Below are 25,103 nucleotides of genomic sequence, written 5' to 3'. Positions count from 1 at the left end.
TTTAGTGGGAACCTTGCCACTCTGAACAGCTCCATTAGCCTGGGTACAACTCCCCTGAAAACTCTCAAAATGCAAAGCACACACCATTCCTGCCTTCCCATCCTGCCACCTCCCTACAGCTTGATCTGGAGATTGTGTGGGCTGAGGGATGAGGGCACTGGAAGGCTGACCTGGCTCACAGCTTGGTCCTGTGATCAGCCACTCTGACACGAAGAAGGTGGGGTAAACAGGGCAGGGAGAAGGTTGATACAATCTCCCCTGTTGGCAGCAGTCTGAGCAGATCCAGTATTTCACAAACCACATCCCGAGTTGGGCAGTCATCACTGTTACCCAACTCACATGAGACAAAATCCTCTTTCTCAAATCAGAAATGCAGAAATCTAATGTGACATTTGTCAAGCAAGCACGTGTTTCAGATTTGAAACCACTTTATTTGGTGAAACCTCTCTGTATAAAAACCACTTTATAGGGTCTTCTACCAGAGGTTGCTGAAATCCCACCAAAGTGCATTGCAGAAATCAATCAGAACACCTCAGCCTGGTTTAAGGTGTTTCTTTTGACAGCCATCCAACACACAGAAGCACATCTTTAAGGATGCACTGGGACTACTCATACAAGCTTTATGTTCACTTCCAAAGGTTTGAAAAAAATCCAAGCAATGACATTAGATCCATTCCCTGGCATGACACTGCAAAGGACATTTCTGTAAAACATCTGTGCCAGCAAAGCCCTGAGCACAGAAGCTATGCACAGGGGCTTTTCAAGGAGTTTGACATAAACAACACTGGAAATGACTGATGCTAGGCAGACCTGTGAGGGCCTTCCCACAAATGCCATTTGGCATTACAGCATTCTGCTAGTTGAAATTACAAACCCCCCTGAGGTGGCAGAGGACAGCATTGACGCCAGGAGCTGAGCCAGCAAGCAAAACCACACAAATCCAATATAATTTGTAACAGCCCTTCATAAAGGCAGCCAGCACCTAACCCCAAGAGGTAAAGGAATAAGCCTTGCTGCATTTGCAGGCAGATTGCTGAAATTAAAAATGGAAGACAATGAGAAAAAGGTAACAAGTGACGTGCTGGCAGAAAGTTAACATGCTCTTTGTGGAGAGCCTCCTGCCCAGGGCAGCAGCCTGGAGGCTTCACAGAGCCTCAGGCTGGAGGACTCCAAATCACAGAATCAATCAGGTTGTAAAACACCCCTGAGGTCACTGAGTGCAACCTATGACCAACACCATCTTGTCAACTAGATCATGGAATAAGTGCCATGTCCATTCTTTCCTTAAACACCTCCAGGGCTGGTGAGTTCACCACCTCCCTGGGCATCCCCTTCCAATATTTAATCACCTTTTCTCTGAAGAAATTCTTCCTAATGACCTACCTAAACCTCCCCTGGTGCAGTTTAAGCCTATGTCCTCTCATCACTTGCTGTCTGGGAGAAGAGCTGACCACCACTACACTCCACTCTGCAGTCAGGAAGTTGAAGAAAACAAGAAGGCTCCTCTCGAGTCTCTTCTTCGCCAGGCTGAGTTATCACAGCTCTTTCAGCCAGTCCTTGTGCTCCAACCCCTTCTCTACCTGCGTTATCCTTCTCCGGACATGCTGCAGACTTTCACTGTCCTTCCTGAATCCAGGGGCCCCTCTCCCGGTGGCGTCCCCGGCCCCGGCCGATACTCACATCCGCCCCACGCCCTCGTACATGCGGGTCTCGTCCACCAGCATCATCACCTCCGTGTCGGTGAGGTGCGCGTGCTTCTTGGTCTTGGTGAGCTGCTCGATCTGCAGGTCGGCCAGCTTCACCTTCTGCTGCGTGTCCATCACCTTGGCCTGCAGCTCCGTGAAGGCCTGCCCAGGGGAGAGCGCCGGGGTGAGGAGCGCCGGGGGCACAACGGGCCCTGGGCTGGGGGGACCGGCCGGCGGAGCCGGGACACGGAGGGGGACACGGAGAAGGACGCACAGTGGGCAGGACACACAGTGGAAGGGTGGGACACAAGGAGGGAGCGCATATGAAAGAGAAACACGCGGGCGGGGGTCTCAAACCTTCTTCAGCTCCAGATCCACGGGCGCTGCCATCTTGTCCGCGTAAAGCGCATGAGCGGAGGGGCGGGGGCAGTCAGGGCTCCACCCGCGGGCGGGACGCGCTGTGGAACCGGGGCTGGCACCGGGACCGGCACCGGCCGGCCTGGGGCTGCTGTGGGACCGGCCCCGGCACCGGCCGGGCTGGGGCTGCTGTGGGACCAGCGCCGGCCCCGAGCGGGCTGGGGACTGCTGTGGCACCGGCACCAGCCGGGCTGGGGGCTCCCGTGAGGGCTCCTCGCTCCGCCCTGCGGTGCCCTCCGGGGCCGCCTGCACCGGTGGGGCTGTGGGCCCGAGACCAGCTCGTCGGGCCGGCCCCGCGTAGGTGTGCCCGGCCCGGGGGTTGGAGAAGGCCTGGAGCAGCCAGAGGGGGAGAACCATCCCTGCCTAAGGAGCTGGAAAGGACCTTAGAGATCATCTCCTCCCAAGTCCCCCCTACCCCGGGCAGGGACACCTTCCACTATCCCAGGTTGCTCCAAGTGCCACCCAACCCTGCCTTGGACAGTCCCAGGGATGGGGCAGCCACAGCTTCTCTGGGCAACCTGTTGCCATCCCTCACAATAAAGAATTTCCTCCATATATCTAACCTAAAATTACCTTATTTCTATTTGTGCCTATTACTTCTTCTCCCATCACTACAGTTCCTGGTGAGGAGTCCCTCTCTGGCTTCCTTGGTGGCCCCCTCAGACACTGGAAGGTTGCAATGAGTTCTCTACTCAACTTTTTCTTCTCCACCAGAGCAGCCCCAGCTCTCTCAGTCTGTCTCCATAGGGAAGATCCTCCAATCCTCTTACCAACTTTGTGGCTTCCTTTGGACTTGCTCCAGCAGTTCCATAGTGTTCTTATGTTGGAGACACCAGAATTGTACATGATAAAGGGGAGAAATCACCTTTGACTTGTTGGCCACGCTCCTTTGGATGCGGCCCAGGATCCTGTTGGTTTCTCTTTGCCTCATGGCTCTCTAGCAGAGCCAGCAACTACCCCGCTCTCACTTCCCCCCAGGGAAGAGGAAAGAACTGGTTTGGAGGTTATTTTTGCTGCAAAGTAAGGAATCGTTCCTGATCACTGTATGAAGTGATTTTTGCTCCAGGAATCTCCAATCCCCCCAAGAACAGCCGGGATTCATTTGAAAAGGGGCGTGATCCCACCTCTGGATTTTTTAGTTTTGCCATATCATAGTACCATCATAATATGATTTGGTTAGAAGGGACCTTTAGGATAATCCAGCCCACCTTCCAGTGGACCAGGCTGCTCAAAGCCACATTCAGCCTGGCCTTGAACACCCACAGGTATGGGGCAGCCACATCTGGGCAACCTGTGCCAGCGTCTAAATGACAAATGCTGCCTTAAAACCAGGTACCATTCCCATTTGAACAGATCAGTGGCCAGAGTGGCTTTATTCATACTGGAGGCAGCTCTGCTTGGTGAGCAGACCCACAAACATCACACCCCTCCCCAAGCACCAGCTGGCAAAGATGAAGAAAAGCTCTGAAATAATCCACATGGGGCCAAGCTGAGATGGATCCTGCCTCCAGCCCCTTACACCACACTGCTCCCCAAGGCTGGCACAAGCTGATCCAGCAGTTCTGACCACACACTCAGGATCTCTGCTGCTGTTGGCAATAGCCCACCACCAGCATGGAATTGGTGCTGAACACAGCCTTCAGAATTCTGACTCCTTTCCACCTCCATGTTTAAATTAACGACCCAAGCATTTGTTACAAAGTGTTATTTATTAGAATATTACATTGCACTTAAAAAATAAGGGAGGTCTGACCCTGTCACCTTTACATACACGAAGCATGCAGGGCCAGACCTACAATAAATATAAATACTATGTACAGTTTATCTAAAATAAATATATAATTTAAAATGAAAAATATCTTGTTAAATAGCTGTTACCCTCCCCCCCTTTCTGCGGCGAAGGAAGCCCCGAGCTCGGTCTCCTCCCTTTCACAGCTTGTTCCTCGGCACGTACTGCAGCGGACGGAGAGTCCCCGTACCCCCGGTCAGCACCGTCCCGGAGGTGGCCGCGGAGCCGCCGCAGTGCCGCCGCTGCCCGAGCAGCCCCGCCGCTGCCGTCCCGGTGCTCCGGCGAGCCCCCAGCGTGCCGCAGCCCCGTGCCGCCGCGGTCTCGCCTCTTCCAGGAGGTAGAAGTGCGTTAGTGCCGGCTCCTGAGAGAGAGAGGAGGGAGGGCTCACACCGCGATCCTGGGCTGCGCTGCCACAGAGCGCTCCCTGTGAGCTGCGATGGAGGTGCCGACGCACCCAGCCCACCCAAGCCCCACTCGCCACCCTCGGGGCTGGACCCGGGAGGATGGGAGCCAAGGTACCCCACCATGCTCCCCCCTTCCGGGGATCACAGCACTTTTTCCACAGGACACGTCCACCCCAGTAACCCCCAGGGTAAAGGAGACAGTGAGGAAAGCCTTGTGCCAAGTCTCTTTCCTGAAAATTCAACTTCTATGAACAGCCCAAATTCCCACCCCCAACACTGTGATGAGCATGACAGAAATTCTCCAAAGGCATTACTTCATCCTCACAAAGAACAATGACTTTTCTTTTTTTTCTTTCTTTTTTTTTTTTTTTTAAGAAGAGAAGTAGCTGTAATATGTATGACTACATCTAACGTCAGGGTTTAGGTCAGATCAGAGGAAGTTTGACAGATTTTCAGCACCCAGCCCCAGAGCCACCCCTGGGGCAGAGCACACATCCCAGCCCAGCCAGAAGAACATGGCATGGGCTGGCAGCAAGATTCCCCTATGCCAAGCTGATAGGCATTGCTTTGGTGCAAGTAATAAGCAGAGTGGGAATGAAAAGGAAAGGGGTTTTTTTACACATGTATATAAATAGAGGCAATATCTAAGGAGGGGAAGTGACTCAGAGGGTCAGAGAGAGAGCAGAATGAGCGGGGGGAAAAAGCTAAACAAAACAGAAGCAGCTTCCCTACTACCAAACATCTCCAAAGCATGCAACACCAGCACAGAGCAGGGACTTGGGGTTAGAAAGAAGGACATAGGAATGACAGGGGTGCCAGGGGACAGGATTTCAGCAGGAAGGGGAGAAAAGAAGACTGGAGCTCCACAGGGCAGCCCAGACTCTCAGCCAGCTGCTTCTCCAGACTCAGGCTGCCTTCAGCTCCTGCCTAGCTCTGGCACAGAATCCACACAGCAGTCCCACAGCAGAAACAGCAGAGCCTCCACATACCCACCAGCCCCACAGCTGCCCCATGCCCAGCCAGGGGCTCACCTTGCCAGCACCTGGCATCCTCAGTGATTCACAGTGATGCCCAGCTTGATTTTCTCTTCGTTTTCTACATCGTAGCCACCCCTCTTGTGACACCTGTGAAGCCAAGCAAAGAGATGCTCAGGGCATGGAGAAAACCCCTGTCACCCTCCTCTTGCACATGATCTTCCCAGGGACACAGATCTGGGAGCTCAGTGCTATCCCCCTCACCTGAGCATCAGCAGGGCTGCAATGATGACGAGACACAGGGAGGACAGGACAACAGCAACCACGGCCAGGGCTGTGGTGTGGTCGTACGCGCTGGGCGGGTGCTCCACCGGCAAGAGGAGGCCGTGGCAGCGCTCCCCATGATAGCCTGGCTGGCATCTGGGCAAGAAGGAAACTCATAAAGGTCAGTGGTGAGCAAGGACAGGAGGTCTTTGTGTGCCCCACAACCCACAGGAAGGCAATGCCTCTGTGCTCAGCCTCAACCAGCACCCTGCCTGTTTCCCCACACCCCTGAGCTGGGAGGTCACCATCATTTCTATTGGCCTGGTAAATTAAGCTTCTCCTGCACTTAGTGAAGTTTCCTAGAAGGGTTGAGGTCTCTCTCAGCAGAAGGCTCTGGGGTTTGTGCTCTTTCCAGTCACCCCCAGGCAGGTTGCCCAGAGCACCTCTAGGAGTGGGAAGGGAGCAGTGAGGCAGCTGGGCCAGCATTTCCCATGGAGCAGGATGTCCCTGCACACCCTGCCAGCTCAGAGGTGTCCCATCCCTGGAGACTTGGGAGGTTGCTCATGTAACAGAAATAACGCTCCACACAGGCTGGGAGGCTTCCAGCCCTCCCTGAGCCACATTGCACTGATGCAATCAGATAAATATATCCCTCTATATCCAGCACCACTGACCCTCAGGCTGATCTCCAAGCCGGACTCAGCCCAGCTCCTGGGCTCACAATGCCACATGCAGCATCACCTCCCAGGCACAGCAGCAAGGCTGGGCAGATGGCAAAGGTGCAGGATCCAGCCCAGCAGCACCCTCATTCCACCCTGCGCCCCAGGAAGCAACACTCCAGGAGAGTCTGTGACAGCCAAGCACCAAGAGCAGCCACAGCCAAGTGACACCAAGCAACACCAAGGCCTCTTCAGCAGAGGAGACTGGGGCAGTTGGCCACTGTTACTAAAAACCCTGATGGCTCTGAGAGATGCCACCCAGGGACAGACCACCATGCTGAAGAGACACAGCCAGCCCCCAAATCCCTGCTGCTTGTCTGTGTCCCAGTTTCTCTCCCAGCCCCAGGGATCTGGGCAGGGGACACCTGGCTGTCCCAGTCCTAGGCCAGGGTGTCACAACCCACACTGAGCCTGTAAAGATGTCCCCTCATTGGCAGTCCCGAGTCCCCCATGCAAGGGCCCAACTTCATGACAGCTTCAACAGGGAGGAACCAGGGAGTTAGAGGAGCTCTGTGGAGCTTGATCCCTGCAGATTGCAGATCCTGTGGGCACCATAAGCCAAGGAGCTATTATCTTCCCTGGGCTCAAGGCTGGGTGGCTCAGAGGATTGATAGTGAAGAACAAAGCCTCTTACATATCTGCCAGCTCAAGTCCTGCCCACGTCAGTGGGGATCAAATATGCACCCCAGGGTATTTCCTGCAGCAGCAGTGCTGTATCCAGGTGCCCCAGCAGCAGGCAAATACTTTCTCCTTCACTGGCCTCATCTAGTCCTGCTTGCTCTGCACCCCAGGGGGATGGGCAAGGAGGGGTACACAGCCCTGTCTTTCATCAGGCCAAGGGACAACTTGGGCATGACTTTGGCAGTCTGTCCCCAAAGGTGCTGCCTCCACTCCACTTTGCCAGTGGCATGGCAGAGATGCTCCTCCCACCTGCACTGATGTGCCCTGACAGATGCAGGAGCCCAGAGGTCTCAGAGTGGGGCATTTACAGGGTCAGGACGAGGTTTTCCAAATCAGACCTGCAGAAGCCCTCAGCTGCCAGACCCCAGCCCCACACACCATTCTGCAGTCCCCAGCTCAGTCAGAACTCACTGTGCTGACAGGGAACCCTGGCTCTAAGGCTGTGACAGGGAAGGGGTGGACACTTCTCAAGAATTACAAGGAAGAGGCTAAGTCAGAGTTATCCCTGCATGGGTAGGGAACATGCACTAAAAATATCTCTGCTTTTCCTCTGCCTGGCCTGGAGAATTGAAAGAACCATGACTAAGGCTCCCCCAGCACAGCACACACCAGAACTCACATGCAAGAGGGAGCTCCCAGCTCTCGGATGTACTTGCACTCGCCGTGAATACAGAAATCCTTGTACTTCCGCAGGCACGGGTCTCTCTTCTTCCCCAGGCCTTTGCCTTTTCTTCTTTTATTGCCGTTGCCTTTTTTCTTGGGAGTAACGAGGCCTTGAGGCTTTGACAGGAAGGCAACTGGAAAACAATTTGGGAAGGAGAGAAGAGCAGTCAGATCAGCTCCACGTGCCAAGCAAGGGGAAGGCAAAGCCACATCCCAGGGCTGCCACCACTGCTCAGCCCTGGCTCCCACAGCCCTTTGTGCTGGGACCTGCCCCCGAGCCCCGGGTGGAGGGGCTTTTTTTTTTTTTTCAGCTCCTCACAAATATCATGGCCTTTCCAATTCATAAGAACAATTCTCAAGGAAAGAAGGGAGTCGGGCAGGGGGAACAGAGCTTTTATACATCTCAAATGCTGCTATTATATGCACCAGTTTCCACTGAATACAGAACATTGCTAATTGCCCCTTTATCTGGCCTTTATTTCCCTGACAAGCACAGACTTTTCTAAGACCCTATTCATGGCTCTGATGGACTCTCCTTCCCGTGGGCACAAGGATGCCTTACTCACCCCAGGGCAGGATTAAAAGAGCAAGCCTGCCTTAAGTTTTGGTTTTGCAGAGCCCAGGAGATTGTGAGGGCATCATTGCCATGAATTACAACGGTATGTTTTAATTGTGGTGCAGTAACCAGCGGCTTTTGGTGCCATGCCAGACCCCTGTCGGGTTGGTGGAAACCAGACCACCAATCTCCTCACCCAGACACAGCCCAACACTAACAACGGTACTGGAATGGCTTTTAAGGTGTGCAGATACCAAAATAAACCAGCTCCCAGACTGATCTCTTTAGGTGCTGAGGTGTTGGAGAGCACTCTGCTCCAAGGAGGATTTTTTAGTTCCCCCCCGAGCTATGGTGCTCAGTAACCCCGGTGAATTAAGCCCGGGGCTGCTCGGGAAGGAGAGCACAGCAGAGTCCAACGTGACAAGTTGTAACCTGCCCAAGTTACAACTCAACCACTTCCTCACGGAACCAGCACCTCTCGTGCTGGCACACACCGGTTGCACACCTAGCAAAGCCGTGTCGACATCCTCCACGCCGCGCCTGGAGAAAACCGATACTCCAGGAAACGCTGCGGCTTGGAGAAACCGCCGGAGGAGGCTGACAGCAGGGGCTGCTCCGTCCCCTGCCTCTCCTGCCCTGAGAGTTGTCTCCCAGCCACAGCCAACACACACTGCTGCGTTTCCCGAGGGCTGAGTCCCCCCTTTGCGAGCGGCTCAGCCCGGTTTTGCCAGCTTTTTGTCACAGTCTGCTGGCACAGCCAGAAAGCAAAGAAAAACACGGAAAAATGGGAGGGTGAGCCGTACGGAGCAGAGCACGCTCCTAGTGCCAGGTACTGCCCTCCACAAGCCGCGTGTGCGAGGCACAGGTACATTCACACCCTCAGCCCCCGTCCAACCCCCATGAGAGCCCCCGGGACACTCTCTGGTGCCAGCCCGGGGCACGGAGCCCGGTGTGGGTGCTCGGGAGCCCAGCGAACAGCGGTGCCCCCACCGCCCCCGTGGCGGGGCTGCCGGCTGACGAGCCCTGCCGCGGAATGAGGAGCAGCCGCGCGTGGGCGGCGGTGACTCACGGCGGTCCCCGCGCCACGGCCACGGCCGTGAGGGCAGCGCGGGCCCGCGGACACGGCAACCCCGCCACGAGGGGCTCTGATCCTCCCGGCCAAGCAGCTGAGAGCCGGGACGCCCTGGAACCCGCCCTGCAGGGGATTTCAGGAGCACGGACAGCCCCCGGCAGGAGCGCCACCGCTCCGTGCTGGTGCCCCACGGGCTACTCCCACTCGGGTCTGCTGCCGCCAGTGTCTGAGACTGCTCCCACCCACCACTACAAGTCCCTCCGAAGCGGAACCGGAGATGGTGCCGGGGCACTCGCGGGACTGAGCCGAGCCCAGCCCGGCACCTTCGCCACCTCTCCGGCTCTGATTGCCCCCAGCCCAGCCCGTTCCGCGACCCCAGCCCCGCCCTGGGACCTTTATCCCGTCCCTACCTCTCGGCAGCTCGCTGAAGTCGTCCCCCGAGGCCGCTCCGCCGCCTTCCTTCTCCGGGCTGCCGCCGAGCAGCGGGGCCGTGGCCGGGACCGGCACCCCGCCGCCACCGCCGCCCTTGTGCAGCACCTCGTTGTGCAGTTCGTCCCGGCGCAGCCCACCCGCCGCCGCCGAGCACACTGCGGAGAGAGCGGTCAGAAGCGGGGCTGACACCGCCTTGCCCGGGCCCCCACGCGGGACAGAGACCAGTCTTCCCGCCCGCCCGCCCGCACCCGGGACCAGGACCGCGTTACCCGTGCCCGGAACCGGCCATGCCCGCGTTGCCCAAAACCATCCCCCCACATGTCCGGGACCCTCAGCCGAGCACGGCGCTGGGACACGCTGCCCGCGCCCGGGACACTCCCCACGCGAGCCCGTACCTGCCGCCAGCAGCGCCTGGATCAGCACCGCCCGCCCGTCCATGACCCACGGGCACACACACGTCCAGCCGCGCCGCGCTCCGCTCGGTCCCGCAGCACTGCCCGCTCTCCGACACGGCGGCCCCGCGGCGGGTAGAAAGCTGAGAGGCGGCGGGGCGGGGCGGGGCGAGGCTAAGATACGGTCCCGCCCCATGGGAAGGGCTTCCCCAAGCGACCCCCGTGGGCGCCCCGCTGGCTGAGAGTGGGACTGGGTCCCGGGACCTTGGCCTGGGCCCGGTGTGGTCTCCTCGCTCCGGAGACGGGCCAGGACCCGAGAGCCACCGCCACCCCTGTGCCGCTCTGCGCTGTGGGCCGGGCCGGGCCGGGCCGGGCGGTGAGAGACCAGGGAGATAAAGGGTTTCCGCAGAGGGCAGGAGATGGCCGGGAAAAGTGTGGCCCCAGCCAAGGGGACAGGAGAGGGATCCCGATGGTCCCCGTGGCCCCAAATCCTGCCTGGCAGGTGGCCGAGGGACCCCGAGCGTGCTGGGGGAGAGAGTGCAGCTCACAAGACTAGCATCAGGTGAGAGGCAGCACCTCAGGAGTCAGGGCTGCACCTCTTCCTGGCCTTGAGGATGGGATGGTCCTCAGGAAGGGGACAGACTGCCACTCGTGTGCCACTGCACTAGCAGTGGGCTGAGGAAGTGGTGGCAATCTGAGATTGCAGCTGAGACCCTTTCTGTCCCCAAAGCCCCATTCCTGTTCCTATGCTGCCCAAGTGATTGAGTCACAGCCTCATCTCACAACACCCCCCCAGCCAGCCACTGTCCTTGTCCCTGTCCCAGCCTGCTGCGTTTGGACACTGCCAGAGCTTCCCCGTGTCCTTCACCATGCTGGCAACCGTGTGCTGTGTTTGGCAACATCCTCAGCACAGGTGACAGCACAAAAAATGTCACTGACATCAGTGCTAGGTGAGTGCAGGGTCCTGCCCCAGCTCTCCTTTGGGGCAGCAGAGGCCCCTGGTCAGTTCCTCGAGGTCCCGAGCCCCCGGCCCATGGCTGGTTTGGGCTCAGCTAGGCATGAGCAAATATTCCTGCCATTGTTGTTGCTGTCTCCAAGGAATACCACCGGATCTGGCACCCCCCCGCTCTTACCCTCCTTCTTGCTCAGACTTGATTTTTGCAATTGTTTGCTGGATGTTTTTCCTTCCGCCTCCTCCGGCCATCAGGAGCCCAAAGCCTTTGGCAGTGGAGGGAGGTGATGGCATGGGCGAGGGGCTGTGTCCCTGGGCAGGCCTGCACACTGGCTCCTGGGGAGGCCCCCAGGTTGGGATGGAATTTTTTGCCCCTGCCAGGCCCCCACCACATCCCCAAGGCCGGGCTGGGCGTGTGCGGGCAGTGTATGAGGGCAGCATTTGCCAGCTGCCCTGGCACCTCGGGAGAGGGAGGCACCAGCTCACGTCAGCTGGCACAGAGGACTGGCAGCGGGCGAGGGGGGGGATGTGTGCAGGCTGCTGACCTGCCTGCCTCTGCTTCCTGCCTCTGCCTCCCGCTGCCTCTTCCCCTCTGCCTCCCACAGCCTGCCATGACCCCTTCCCACCTCCTGCAGGCCCTCACAGCCTCCCTGCCCGTGCCTGCTGCCAGTCATGCCCCATCTCATGCTGTTGAGGCAGCCCCCACAGGAGGGGGAGGTGAACCCCGAGAAGGTTTGGGTGCCTCGGGACATCCCTGATGCTCCTTATCCATGGATCCTTCTGCCAGGGGTCTCCCCATGGTACCCACCCCTGCACACACCATGGCACCTGCTGGTATTGCAGAGCAAACAGCCTGGACACCCTGGGCCACGTCCTCGGCCTCAGTTCCTGCCAGGCAGGTACAGGACCTCAGGAACCCACGCTCCCACCCGCCCTTTCCCAAACGTGACTCTGCCGTGGTGGTGCCTGGCCCTGCTCCAGCTGCTCCTGGGGCTGGATCCTGCCGTGTCCAGCGGGCTCCAGCTCAGCCGGCCGGTGCCGCACCGCGGCTGTTTGCGGTGTCGCCGCCGTGTTTGCGGTGTCGCCGCCGTGTTTGCAGTGCACACAGCCGCCGTTTGCTCCCGGGGTCCGAGCGGTGGCGGTGGGCACGGCATGGGCACAGCGAGCACCGTGGCTGCTCTCTGCTGGCAGCGCTGGGCAGGCCCTGCCGTGTCCCTGTCCCTGTCCCTGCAGGGTGCTGCGGCTGTGCCCACGTCTTTCCCCCTCCATCCGCTCACACAGAATCCTTCTGAACAGCGGCACAGCCCCAGAGCCCTCCCAGCCCTTTCCGTCAGCCCTAACACTGGCAGCCCCTTATTTCCCCACTCTGGATTTGCTCAGCGGTGCCACATCCTTCCCCAGAGCATGTCCCCATATCCTCTTTCCCAGGAGGAGCTGCCCTGGGCTGTGTCACCCCTCTTGCCATGGGCACAGCATCCTTGCACAGATACTGCCACAGCTCTCCAGGGCTGGCCCTGCCACCCCCTCACCAGCGCCTTGCAGGGTGCAGACGGGGCTGGGAGCACAAGAACATCCCTGTCCACCCAGGTCACCTGCAGGAGGCAGGTGGGTCCCCGGGTCCCTGGCCCAGGTGGCAGGACACAACCATACTGGGACCTGTGGGGCTGGCCCTGCTGTTTTGAGATGCTTGTTTTGGGCTTGGCTCCTGTGTATTGGTTTATGGCCAGTTTAAACCAGTTCACAGCTGTTATAAGGTGTGGGATGAGTGGGATCCTGTGAGTGCTGGAGGGGAGCTCACGCCTGTGGCTGCCGGTGCCGGTGGCCGTGCGAGCCCACATGGCCGGGGCGGGTGGCCCGGCTCTCCGGGCAGCAGACAGCGGCTCACAGCCCAGACTGGAACGCAGCAACCCCGGAGCTCCCTCCCAGGCTTTCGGCTGCAGCATCTTCCCCTCCAGCACGGCCACAGCGGCCCGGCGAGCTGATGCCGCCCTGCAGCGGGAGGAGAGGGGGGACATCACCTGCCCGCTGCTCTTCATCCAGCTCAACCAGCTCCTGAGCACCCCGGCGGGGCTCGAGTGGAGGGAGATGGCCAGGTAGGCACACCTGCGAGAGCCAGGCTGCTGGGCCACGCTTTGGGAGCCCAGGGCATGTTCCAGCCTTATCCCCAAGGCAGGGCTGTGCCCCGCCAGTGCCCAGCTGGGCTGATTTAATTTCATGGCAGAGGGCGGGATGTCAGGCGGGCCAGGCTCAGCGCCTGTCCTTCTGCTCCTCTCTGTTGCCTCTCCAAGGCTGCAGGGGCTGCACCGGGGCTGGGATGTCCCCATGGCACCCCCTCCACCCCCGGCAGGGCACGGGGACACGGGCCACGGCAGTCTGGGGACAGCAATGGCTTTTCACCTGGGCTCGGAGTGTGTGTGGGACCGAAACCGCCGGGCTGCGGCTCTCCCGGCAGCCAGCCCCGCACGCTGCCGCCGGCAGGAGCCCGCAGGGCCGCCCACCCACGGGGACAAAGGGAAGCTCTGTCTGAGCCCCGCGTTGAAATATGTGGCACGGCCCGAGCGTGAAAACAGCTCAAGACATTTCTGTTCGGACTCCAGCAAGCGTTGCTAATGGCAGGGCCGCCCCCAGCCCCAGCCCAGCTGGGGGAATGACGGGCTGGGAGCAGCCCTGCAGAGAATGGCTGGGGGTGCTGGGGGGTGACAGATGGGACATGAGCCAGCACAGTGCACTGGCAGCCCAGCAAGGTGAGTGTGTCCTGGGCTGCACCCTGGGCAGCAGGGTGAGCAGGGGGTGCTCCCCTGTGCTCTGGGGAGACCCCCCTGGGGCACCACATCCAGCTCCTGTTGAAGAACATCCAAAGGAAACCATGGAAATGATTCAAAGGCTGGAACAGCTCTGCTATGGAGACAGAGAGAGGTGGGGTGTTTAACCTGGAGAAGACAAAGCTCAGGGGAGACCTTAGAGCATCTTCCAGTGCCTATAGGGGTGCAAGAGAGCTGGAGAGGGACTTTGGACAAGGGACTGGAGTGGCAGCACAAGCAGGAATGGCTTCCCAATTCCAGAGACCAGTATTCTATGGGATATTGGGAAAAAATTCTTCCCTGTGAGGGCGGTGAGGCACAGGGTGCCCAGAGCAGCTGTGGCTGCCCCATCCCTGGAAGTGTCCAAGGCCAGGCTGGAGGGGGCTTGGAGCAAACTGGGATAGTGGAAGGTGTCCCTGCCCATGGTGGAGGGCCTGGAATAAGGTGAGTTTTAAAGTCCCTTCAAACCTGAACCATCCTGTCACCTCATTATGAATGGAATTCCCCTAATCAGACCTTGGAGAGGTGTGGGTCTGCAGGAATGGTGACATGACCACCTTGTCTGCCTGGCTGCCCCTACACCATGAACCAACTGCAGGCCCCTCTGAGCCACCCAAACCCCTTCCTGCCAGTGCCAGCCCCAGGCTAAGCTCAAAGATAGACCCAGGCTTTAGCTCCCACTGCTGGCACGGGGCACAGGGCCTGTCACTGACCCCCTACATCTCCCTGGGCAGGTGGATCAAGTTTGAGGAGAAGGTGGAGGATGGTGGGGAGCGCTGGAGTGCCCCCCATGTCCCAGCTCTGCCCCTGCACAGCCTGTTCCAGCTGAGGACATGCCTGCAGAAGGGGACACTGCTCCTGGATCTGGATGCCACCAGTTTCAAGGAAATAATTGGTACATGAGTAATGCAAAGGTCATCTCCTGGGATGGGCTGGTCACCAGAGAGGGACAGGCCACCAAGAGGTGCCTACAGGGCAGCAGAATGGGTGACAGCTGGGTACCTGGGAGGCTCTCTGCTACTCGAGCTAAGGGGAAATGGGCAGTGAACCACGGGTGCTCAGAGCTGTCCCTGTCCCTGATGCAGACAAAGCACTTTGTGAGGAAGCAGAGCTGCAGCCTGCACTGAGAGAGCGCCTGGCAGCCCTCCTGCTCCTCCAGCCACAGCACCAGCCTACAAAATCCCTGCTGCAGCTCCTTGCTGAGCTTGGTGTGTCTCCCTGCCGAGGTAGGAACCAGCTGTCCCACCAGGCATCCTCCCACTGCCTCCAGCCCGGGGCAGTACCCATGCTGGCTGCTCACCTGCACATGGATTTTGCTGCTTCCTCTCTTTCTTTGCAGGGAAAGGCAAAGGCAGGTCTGAGCCCAGAACCCAGGTCTCCAAAACACCTCTTAAGGAGCAGGTACAGCAGCATGGAGCTGGGCTGGGAGCAGCTACAGCATCCTGAATGCCCAGCCACAGCATCCTGAGTGCCCAGAGGCTGCATCCCTTTCCTTTCAGCTCAGGAACAGATTCAAGAAGAAAGTCCCACCAGGGGCTGAGGCAGCCCACGTTGCTGTCGGGGAAGTTGAATTCCTGGAAAAGCCCTTCACTGCCTTCATTCGCCTCAGGCAGGGGGTGTCCCTTGGCTCACTGGCTGAGGTTTCTCTTCCAAGCAGGTAACAGAGTATGGCTGATGGCTCTGTGCCCTCCCCCATCCCTGTCTCCCCATTTCCCCCCACACCAGACAAGGCTTGGCTTGTCCAAAGCAAAGGGAATGGTACCTAGACCCAGAATCCTGTCTCGTGCTTCCCCTCCTGCTTCTCCCAGCTCCTTAGGAGCACTGCAGAATGGGCTGAGTGTGGGGCATCTGCTGGGCAGCCTGGAAGGGACATCCCCAGGGTCATTCCCACTGGGCTCTGCATTCCCTGTCCTCAGCTGGCTCTGGATGCTCTCCACCTACTGCCGGCAGCGGGATGCGGGTTTTCAGGAGACTCCTGTCCTCCTGCTGCTCTCCTGAGTGCTGAGACGGGGAGGGCGGAGAGGAGCAGGGCAGGAGGGTCCCCATGGTTCCCCCGTGGTCAGGAATGCATCCCCCGAAGGCGTGAGGGCAAACGGGCAGTGAAGGTACCACGGGCAGTGAAGGTACCACGGGCAGTGTGCCTGCCTTCAGCTGCGGACTGCCTTAGGAAGTGCGCGGAGGAGGCAGGCGGGGATCAGAGGGACATTGCCACCTCCTGGTCACTCTGCCCAGAGCACCCGGCCCCAGGAGCTGGGAGGAGCAGGACAGACACCCACCCACCTCTGCTCTCTCCTCCGCGGGAGTTGGGGGAGCAAATCCCCGGGAATGGCCCAGGGTCTCGAGGGTTTCACGATAACCCCCTGCCCTGTATTTTCCTCCCCAAACCGCAGGGCAGGGAGACCTTGCCTATACCCATCCCTTTGCCCAGGGTGCCATCCCCTTTGCTGGCCATGCCAGGCTGTCCCACAGGTGCAGCCACTGCCTCAGGGCTGTCTCTCATCCAGATCCATCTCTAGGGTTTTAAGGTTTTCCCATCAGCTTGGTACACCAATCCCATGTGGTAACTGTCACCTCTTGTCCCTTTGGAGCCAGCTCCAGAGGCCTCCAGCACCTGGGGATTCTCTCAAGTCCCACTTGCATGGCCAGAGGAGTTTCCCTGACCCCTCTCTAGGGGTTTGTTCAGGGTATACAGTCACTGGAACTGCTTGACAATCTCAGCCTTTCAGGACTGTAACCATTCCTGTCAGCTTTGGAAAGGTGTGGAGGATTTGTGTGGATTTTCCCTCTGGAGATTTTGCCCCATCCTCTCAGTTGTGGGATTTTTACCATATTTTATCAAGGGTTCTGAGCTCTCTTTCCAGTCTCCTCCCATGTCCCCAGAGTCCTGTCAAACCTGCTGCCTGGGCTGCTGGCAAACTCTCCTTCCCTAACACACCAGCATCCTGCCTGTGAGCAACATTCCCAGGAAAATGATGCCACAGACACCTCCAGCTGAGGATTTCTCCTCCTCTGCCCCAAAGACCTGTTCCCCCACACCTCCCAGTCTGGATTTCTGCAGACCCTTGTGATCCAGCGAGGCTCCTGGTGTCCCATGGTCTCTGTGAGGTTGCCATGCAGTGGCAGCAGATATTTCACACATGTGTCTTGTCTTCTGCCCCCAACCCCACTTTCAGGGTGGCAGAAGCGCCCAGGCCTGCCCAGACCCCATCCCCACAGTCCCCCCCTGAGAGAGGCATCCCCTGGAGGGCAGAGGGCTGCTCTGGAGATGTGCTCTCTTGCCACAGGTTCCTTTTCTTCCTGCTGGGCCCCCCCAGACTGAAAGCCTACCACGAGGTTGGCAGGGCCATGGCCACACTGCTGACAGATGAGGTGAGCCTGTCACAGCACCCAGGGGTGGGATGGCACCAGGGCCTGGAATGGGGACACCAGGACTCCTCTGCAGGCTGCAGTGGAGGGCAGAGGATGGGGCAAGCTGGTGGCACCCCTTGCCCAGGATAAAAAACCAAAAGCTTGGGTGGGTTTGCAGGATGTAGGGCCCCTGTTGCCCTGAAGTGGATGGGTTTGTTTCCTGGTGATGGCTGCAGGCTGGGAGGAAGGTTCCAAGTGGGTGAATGCAGGGACATGGTGATTAAACCACAGCATTTCCCCACAGCTTTTCCAAAGAGTTGCCTGGCAGGCTGAGCACCGAGAGGACCTCATGGCAGGGATGGAGGCATTCCTGGATGAGCTGGTTGTGCTTCCTCCTGGCAAATGGGACCCTGGGGCCCGAATTCCTCCACCGAGCTATCTGCCAGCTCCACGCAGGAGGTGGGCTGGAGGGAGGCACCCCAACGCCTGCCAGCCTCTCTGTCTGTGACATTGGAACCTCCATCTGCATGGGATGAAGCTGCCCAGGAGCCAGGGGCTCCTCTCAGCCAAGCCCCTCCATAGGTCCCTGCTTTGGTCCCCCTGCTGTTAGTCCTGCTGTCCCACCTGGCAGTGGATGGCAAATCCGCTCCCAAGGGAGCTGATGGGAACACTGGGATGCAGCACTCACATGTGAAATTCAGCCTCTGAGCAGGACACCCCAGGCTCTGCCCAGCTCCTCCACTAAAACCAGTCCTGCAAGGGCTGGCTCCAGAGCTTGCCAGAGGAAAGATCCTCTGTCTCCTTTCCATTATCAGGGGATGTACAGGCCCTGTTTGCACCCCTGTCCTCTCTCCATTCTCCCTTTCCTGTCCCAGTGTCCCCTAAATGCAGCTGGGTCCTGAGGGTCCCAACCTGCAGCCTATTGTCTCAGGCTCTGCTCTGCCGCAGGACCGCCTTGGACCCACTGGACCAGCAGCCACATGGAAATGGGGACAGGAGAGCAGCTGGGGACAGAGCCAGCCCAGGGCACCCACGCTCTGGGGAGGAGCTGGAGAGGACAGGCAGGTCAGTGTCTGCAAGGGCACTGGGAGGTGCAGGGGCAGGTCACTGGTGTCTCATGGGGCCTCCATGTCCAAGTCCCTCTGGGTTCCTGTACCTAGGGGAAGGGACAATCCCTTGCTGTGCAGCTCTCTGATTCCTGTATCCAGGGGAAGGGACAATCCCTTGCTGTGGGGATTCTCTGTGGGGTCTGCTCTGACACCTCCCTCCCGACCCCAGGCTTTTTGGGGGGCTGCTGCGAGACATCCAGAGGAAGGCACCGTGGTATGGCAGTGACTTCACCGATGCCCTGCACCCCCAGTGTCTCTCAGCAGTGCTGTACATCTACCTGGCCACAGTCACCAATGCCATCACCTTTGGGGGCATGCTGGGGGATGCAACTGCCAACATGCAGGTCAGTGTGGCCTGGGGGGCCTGGTACCAACCCTGCTCAGCCCAGCCCAGCTCCTACCAGCATCCCCAGGACATCGTCTGAATTCTGCCTCCTTCCCCCGTGGTCCCCAGCACTGACCCTGTATTCTTCTGTGCTGTTGTGGGGGCAGGCCCCCAACCCTCCTCCCTGCCATGTGCCTGGCACCTGGCACCCCTTCCCTGCATTTCAGGGGTTGCTGGAGAGCTTCCTGGGCACAGCCTTTGCTGGCTTCATCTTCTGCCTCTTTTCGGGCCAACCCCTGACCATCCTGAGCAGCACCGGCCCCGTGCTCGTCTTTGAGCGCCTCCTCTTCTCCTTCAGCCAGTGAGTTCAGTGCAGATGGATTCTCAGCCCAGCATCCCCCAGCTGGAGCATGGGCCACCATCTCTCCAGGCAGGGGTCACTGGCAAGGCTTTGAGTCACCCTTTCCCCCAGGGATCACAGCCTGGACTACCTGGAGTTCCGCCTCTGGATTGGGCTCTGGGTGGCTTTTTTTGGAGTGGTGCTGGTGGCCACCGAGGCCAGTCACCTGGTGGGGCACTTCACCCGCTTCACTGAGGAAGGCTTCTGCGCCCTCATCAGCCTCATATTCATCTATGATTCCCTGAAGAAGATGCTGAGCCTGGCAGATGCCTTCCCCATCAACTGGCACTACCGGCTGGACAACGTCACCTCCTACAGCTGCACCTGCAACTTGTCCAGCCCCGGTGAGCCCCAGCAGCCGTGGGCTGGCTGGCTGGGTGGGGAGCAGGAAGCTGCTGCCCCAGGATGCCACTGGGAACCTGTTTCCTGGCTGGAGGAGGCTGTTTAATCCCATCCTCCCCTGCCTGACCACATTGCAGCGTCCTCCACTTCCCTCCATAGTCTGTCCATCTATTCCTGCCTCCCAGAGCTGCCCAGGAGCCAGGGAAGTACATGGATCTAGGACAGCCTTGGCCCATCTCCTCTGCCTCCAGGATGGGGGATGTCAGAGGCTGGAAAGGGGCACCTTCATTCTGCCATTTCCCAGTCTGTAAATCAGGGCCTGTTTGCTGGGGCTTGAAGTCATGACCCTGGAAATGAAATGACCCACACTGACCCTGGAAATGGGACCTGCACCATGTGCCAAAAACATCAGTGCTGGCCAGCTTGGGATCAATGGTGCCTCTGAGTGATGCTTTAGCCATGCCCTTCGCAGGGACATCTCCCCCTTGGCGCTCCTTGGGCATCAACCATTGCCAGGGTCTCAGAGGTCCATGGGACCCCATCCAGCACCCTGAGCCCTCAGGAAGAGCCTGAGGACCCAGCCTGATGTTAGCATCATCCCAGTCATCCTGATAAAACCAGTACCAATCTGCCCCCTGTCACTTTGTAGGTCACAGCTCTGCAGGGAATGACACGTCGCTGCCCTCACCCCTGGCTTGGCAGGTACAGCCCCTGCTCCCAGGCTGCTCCCAAGGTGTCCATGTGTGACCCCTCCTCACCACCCACCTTTCCCCTGCAGCCTCCTGCCACCCCAGCAGGGCTGAGCAGGACCCAGTGCCTGGATCTAGGCGGGCATCTCCTGGGCACCAGCTGCCAGTACGTGCCCGATGTCACCCTCGTCTCCTTCCTGCTCTTTGGGGGCACCTTCCTCCTCTGTACCGCCCTCAAGCGCTTCAGGAGCAGCCGCTACTTCCCCGTGGGGGTGAGCATCCTTCAGCCACCCCAGTGCCATGGCCACCTGTCCCACTGCTGTGGGGATGGCTCTGGGTGCTGCATCCTGCCCCCAGCCCTGCCAGCCTGGCCAAAGCCTCTCCCCCTGCAGGTGCGGAAGCTGGTGAGCGACTTCGCTGTCATCCTGGCCATCCTGGCCTCCTGCACTGTGGATGCTCTCCTGGGCCTGGAGACCCCCAAGCTCCTTGTCCCCAGTGAGCTGAAGGTGCCAGCAGGGTGGGCACAGCACTCTCAGGGTGTGGGTCTGTGCCCACCATGGTAGCCACCCCACTGTGCTGTCACTGTCCTTCTCATCCCTGGCTCCAGCCATACAGGGGTGCAGGCTGCACCCCAGCAATGAGAAAGGGTTGAACACAGCTGATCCTGCACTATAAATAACCTGGCTCAGACCTGCACTGTACAGATCACTCTGGAGCAAAAGCCACAAGCTCAGCTCCAGGCTTGGGCTACTCAATCTGGATGTGGAGCAGGGCTGGCAGTGCCCCAGAGCAGCCAGGGCTCATCACCACCACCTCCTTGGGCTCCCCATCATCGCTGCCCAATTCCACCTCTTCCACCTGCTGACACAGGCACATGCCCAACTCCTGCCTTGTGGTGCCCAAGAACAACACCCTGCTCTGTCACAGCCAGGTTGTCCTTGTGGGGGGCTGGTGGGTCAGCAGCATCCCCAGGATGAGTGAGGATGCTCTTCCACTCCCCCAAGGTGGGCATCTCTGAGTGCCTGTAGGGCTCCAGCCTGGGCACCTGGGGCTGGTCCCATCACCCCACTGCACTGCACACCCCACGTGTGGGTGGCAGCTGCCATGACCCTTCTGCTCTCCACAGCCCACAAACCCAGCACGGGACTGGATTGTGTTCCCCTTTGGAGCCAACCCATGGTGGGTGTGCCTGCTGTCTGCAGTGCCTGCTGTCCTTGTCACCATCCTCATTTTCATGGACCAGCAGATCACAGCTGTCATTCTTAACCGCAGGGAGTACAAGCTGCAGGTGAGCAGGGGACAGGGAAAAGGCAGCACCAGCCAGTGAGGGAGGACCCAGGTCCTGGCTGGGAAGAAACCAAGGGAAAGCAGAACCCCAAATGGCCAGGGAAGTGGGAAGATGCCCCCAGCCCTGCTGCCTTTTCCACTGCAGAAAGGAGCAGGCTTCCACCTGGACCTCCTCTGCGTCTCCCTCCTGATGGTTGTCACCTCTGTCACTGGCCTCCCCTGGTATGTGTCAGCCACTGTCATCTCCCTGGCACACATGGACAGCCTGAGGAAGGAGAGTGCAACCTCAGCCCCTGGAGAGCACCCCGAGTTCCTGGGCATCAGGTGAACAACCAGCCTGAGCTGACCCCTTTCCCTGTGGCCACCAAAACTGCACAGAGCAGAGACCCTGGGGCCAGGAGGCAGGTAAGGGGTGGGCTCCCAAGGGACCCTGGGCACCTGTGACATCTGTGCTGCCACCCACAGGGAGCAGAGGCTGACAGGCCTGGCTGTCTTCATCCTGATGGGAATCTCTGTCTTCATGGCCCCCGTGCTCAAGGTAGGAAGCCTGGCTGGGGTGGCCTCTTTTCCTAGGCAAGGGGTGGCCATACCCTGCAAGGCTGGAGGTTCCTCACCCCCACCCCTAGAAGCAGCACAGGAAGCCTGTGTGGCAGGCAGGGAGCTGTGCCCTGTGTGGGTATGGACTGCACCAAGGGCTTGTGTCCAGTGCCACAGGAGGGCTGGCACACAAGGCACTGTGGTCCCATGTCACCTGCCCATCCTCCCCATGTGCACTGGGATCCTTGTGCTCCCCAAACACACCCCAGCACTGCCTCTCCACACTGCCACGTGGATCACCTGCCTGCTGCTGGCTTTCACCTGCTGCCACTGCCATGGTGGGAAAAACCCCTCCAGTGGCCCTGCATTATCTGTGGGCAGACAGGAGGTCTCTTTTCCTCCACCTCTTTCCTCACCTCCCAAGGTGGGGGAAGATAGAGGGTCCTCCCAGCATCCTCACCTCCTAACTGGATTTGATGGAAGGACTGTTAGATGGATCAGGAATTGGCTGGATGGGCATGTCCAGAGATTCACAGTCAGTAGCTCAGTGTCCACATGGAAATTAGTAACAAGTGGTGTCTTCCAAGTGGACAAATACTGTTAAATATCTCCATCAAAGACATAGGCAACAAGATGGAGCACATTTGCAGATGGCACCAAGCTGAGGTGCAGTGACACCCCTGGGGGATGAGATGCCATCCAAAGGGACCATGCAGGATGTGGCTCATGTGAACCTCAAGCACTGATGCCAATAAGGCCAGGCTGGGCTGGAATAAAGGAGGCACAGCCTGTGGACACACACAGAGGTTTTACATGAGAGGGCTCTGAGCAGGCACAGACCCCAGGACTGCCCTGCTGATGTCTCTCCCCACTGCCTTGCAGCACATCCCGATGCCGGTGCTGTACGGGGTGTTCCTGCACATGGGGGTGACAGCCCTGAACAGCATCCAGGTGAGGGGGAGGGCTGCACAGGGAGGGGGTGCTTTGGTTTTGGTGCTTTTGGCTGGGGAGGAGGGGCTGTGCTCAGCAACAGCTGCCACTGCACAGCAGAGCCTGGATTTCAGCTTTCTGTGGTGCACAGAGCTATCTCCCACCAGGCCCAGGACAAGGAGGGAGAGGAGGGACCTTTCCAGGGCAAAGGAAGGGGAAAAGGAGAGCTCTGGGATGCTGAGGAGCAGGAGAGACTTGTGCACTGCTGGATGAGGTGGTTTGGGAGAAATTGAACCAGTGGATAACACAGACTTGCTCTCAAAGCCACAGGGACTTCCTCACCTGGGAGCTGCAGGCAGAGCTGGGACAGGACAATCCTTTGGTTCTGGTCTTGCTGCTCATGTGCCAGATCTCTTCTTCTCCCAAGAAACCAACAGAGGGGAAAAATCCCTATTCCAGAATTATCTACACAATTTTTTCCTCTAAATAGTACAGTTTCCTTGCAATCGCCCTGCTCTAGATGACAGGCTGGGAAACTCCCACCCTCCCTCTGCTTGGGAAACCCAGAGTTGTGCTCTGGAGGAGGCTGCAGCAGTTTCCTGTGAAGTGAGAGGGATCAAGGGGTGTCATCTCTCAATTAACCCTGTAAGGGCAGCTAGACTCCTTTCTGTCCTTTCTAGAGGTCTGCCTGGAAAGTGCTCCCCTGGCCTGGGGTGACAGTGGCCCCAGGTCTTGCAGACAAACTCACTGGCCCAGGCATCAGCTGGGGGTCAGCACAGAGGGCAGGAGGGCTGCAGTGCAGAAATGGTGGTGAAACCCCATCCTGCCGGCCCTAATCTCAACAGGGAGGGGGTGAGAGCTGCCCAGGTGTGACCCAGCTGCCCTCCCCTCCCTGCAGCTCACGGACCGTGTGCGGCTGCTCCTGATGCCAGCCAAGCACCAGCGAGACCTGGCCTACCTGCGCCACGTGCCCCTGCGGCGGGTGCACCTCTTCACCGCCATCCAGCTGCTCTGCCTGGCCCTGCTCTGGCTCCTCAAGTCCACCGTGGCCGCTATCATTTTCCCAGTGATGGTATGACCCCCCTGGAACCGGCGGTGCTACTGGGCCCGGCACGGTCCTTTGGGAGGGGACATGAGCGGGTGGCTTTGCCACCAGCCTTCACCCCCTGCTCTGGGGCTTGGGGCTGTCACCAGGGGCTGAGTGACACTGTAGGGGCGGGAGGGTGACGGGCCAGCGCCCTGGCATCTCCGGGGGCGGCAGAGGTGTGTGACAGAGAGACGCTGGCTGTCCCCCGGCCCAGCGGTGCTGACCCGAGCCTGGCCCGGCCGCAGCTGCTGGCGCTGGTGGGCATCCGCAAGGGGCTGGAGCGGATCTTCTCCCCGCACGACCTGAGCTGGCTGGACGGGCCCGGGCCGGGAGCGGCGGGAACACAGCCCCGGGAGCGGCCGGAGCAGGGGGGCACAGCCGAGGAGGTCGGTACTGTCCTGGGAGCCTCGCTCGGCCACAGCCGCCCCGGGGCCGGACCGCTGGCGCGGGGGCGCCCGGGGTGGGCGCGGTGCGGGCCCTGTAACCTCTGCTCCCCCCACAGTGCGAGCCGATGCAGCGTCCGGGAGCGCAGATCAACCTGTCCGTGAACTAGGCCGGGCGGGCCGGGGCTGCGGGGCCATCGCTCCGGGCCGGGGCTGTGGGACCGAGACCCCCGGGAGTGGCCGAGACCCCCTGAGGGGACCGAGACCCCCGGGCCACGTGGCCGCGCGGTGACGTCACAGTGGGCGCGGCCGCCGGAGCGGAGAGCCCGGGCGCCCAGCCTATGGCGGCCCGCCCCCGTGAGGGGGCGGGGCCATGAGGAAGGCGTGCCCTTAGCTTTGATTGGCAGCTCCCTGACCAAATCACCGCTCGGTACAGGCGGGCGTGCGATGGTGCCTCGCGCTGACGGAGTCCTTCAGATGGGTTCGAAGGGGAGGCGGGTCCAGGGCATTCAAAAGCCAATCGAAAGACGCCAGACGCCGTGCGTTGTGAGCGATGTACCTTTCGGCCAATCAAAATCGTGATTCCTGAATGTGCTTTGATCGACAGCTTTTTCGCCCCATCGGCGCCTGCAGCTCCGCCGAGGCACATGATTGATGTCCCGGAGAGCCAATCACAGCTCGGAAAGTTCAGGAAGCGAGGCCGGGCGAGCGGGGCGGGGCGGCGCACTCTTACCGCCTCGGCGTGCGCTCTCAGGGCAGCATGCTGGGAGCGCGTGACGCGCCCTTGAGTGGCGGGTGCGACGGCCAATAGCGCGCCGCTCTCGGCCGAGCGCGCCCAATAGGCGTGCGCGGAGCGGTGGGGGGG

At 59.6% G+C, this 25,103-nt stretch overlaps 3 protein-coding genes across 3 annotated transcripts in view; 1 reads left to right on the top strand and 2 right to left on the bottom strand.

Moving 5' to 3' along the window:
- The window catches only part of PFDN1 (prefoldin subunit 1), a 31,768-nt gene extending 29,673 nt beyond the window's left edge, over window positions 1-2,095 (bottom strand). Inside the window, exons 1-2 of the mRNA XM_058815500.1 lie at window positions 2,043-2,095; window positions 1,681-1,847 (exon numbers count right to left, since the gene is read on the bottom strand). Coding sequence (XP_058671483.1) covers window positions 1,681-1,847; window positions 2,043-2,075 — 200 coding nt within the window. The 5' untranslated portion in view covers window positions 2,076-2,095. The remainder of the gene's footprint in view (window positions 1-1,680; window positions 1,848-2,042) is intronic.
- A 1,697-nt stretch (window positions 2,096-3,792) lies between these two features.
- On the bottom strand, window positions 3,793-10,150 carry HBEGF (heparin binding EGF like growth factor). The gene is made up of 6 exons (XM_058815457.1): window positions 10,052-10,150; window positions 9,635-9,811; window positions 7,553-7,730; window positions 5,534-5,689; window positions 5,327-5,419; window positions 3,793-4,252 (listed from the first exon to the last, which is right to left on the bottom strand). Exons 1-5 carry the CDS (start codon window positions 10,092-10,094, stop codon window positions 5,347-5,349), a joined length of 627 nt encoding a protein of 208 aa, XP_058671440.1. The 5' UTR covers window positions 10,095-10,150; the 3' UTR covers window positions 3,793-4,252; window positions 5,327-5,346.
- Window positions 10,151-12,836: 2,686 nt separating this feature from the next.
- SLC4A9 (solute carrier family 4 member 9) lies at window positions 12,837-24,530 on the top strand. The gene is given in 22 exon segments (XM_058815585.1): window positions 12,837-13,093; window positions 14,536-14,696; window positions 14,887-15,027; window positions 15,141-15,202; window positions 15,301-15,458; window positions 17,086-17,170; window positions 17,454-17,649; window positions 18,154-18,214; window positions 18,428-18,602; window positions 18,811-18,944; window positions 19,056-19,327; window positions 19,975-20,027; window positions 20,104-20,286; window positions 20,407-20,520; window positions 21,141-21,302; window positions 21,447-21,625; window positions 21,767-21,839; window positions 22,721-22,789; window positions 23,667-23,840; window positions 24,101-24,174; window positions 24,176-24,315; window positions 24,358-24,530. Coding segments are annotated over 22 exon segments (3,096 nt in total).
- The last annotated feature ends 573 nt before the right edge of the window (window positions 24,531-25,103 follow it).

The sequence above is a fragment of the Ammospiza caudacuta genome, chromosome 16 (genome assembly GCF_027887145.1).
Source record: "Ammospiza caudacuta isolate bAmmCau1 chromosome 16, bAmmCau1.pri, whole genome shotgun sequence".
In the NCBI taxonomy this organism is placed as follows: domain Eukaryota; kingdom Metazoa; phylum Chordata; class Aves; order Passeriformes; family Passerellidae; genus Ammospiza; species Ammospiza caudacuta.
The sequence above is the reverse complement of the archived record's forward strand: the minus strand, read 5'-3'. Positions and strand labels throughout refer to the sequence as shown.

Excerpts from the sequence above, each read along its gene's own strand:
- HBEGF (XM_058815457.1), bottom strand. The coding sequence starts at position 10,094 with ATGGACGGGCGGGCGGTGCTGATCCAGGCGCTGCTGGCGGCAG. Across the intron at positions 7,731-9,634 it reads CTTCAGCGAGCTGCCGAGAG|TTGCCTTCCTGTCAAAGCCT; the intron begins GTAGGGACGGGA and ends ATTGTTTTCCAG. Across the intron at positions 5,420-5,533 it reads GCAGCCCTGCTGATGCTCAG|GTGTCACAAGAGGGGTGGCT; the intron begins GTGAGGGGGATA and ends TTGGCTTCACAG.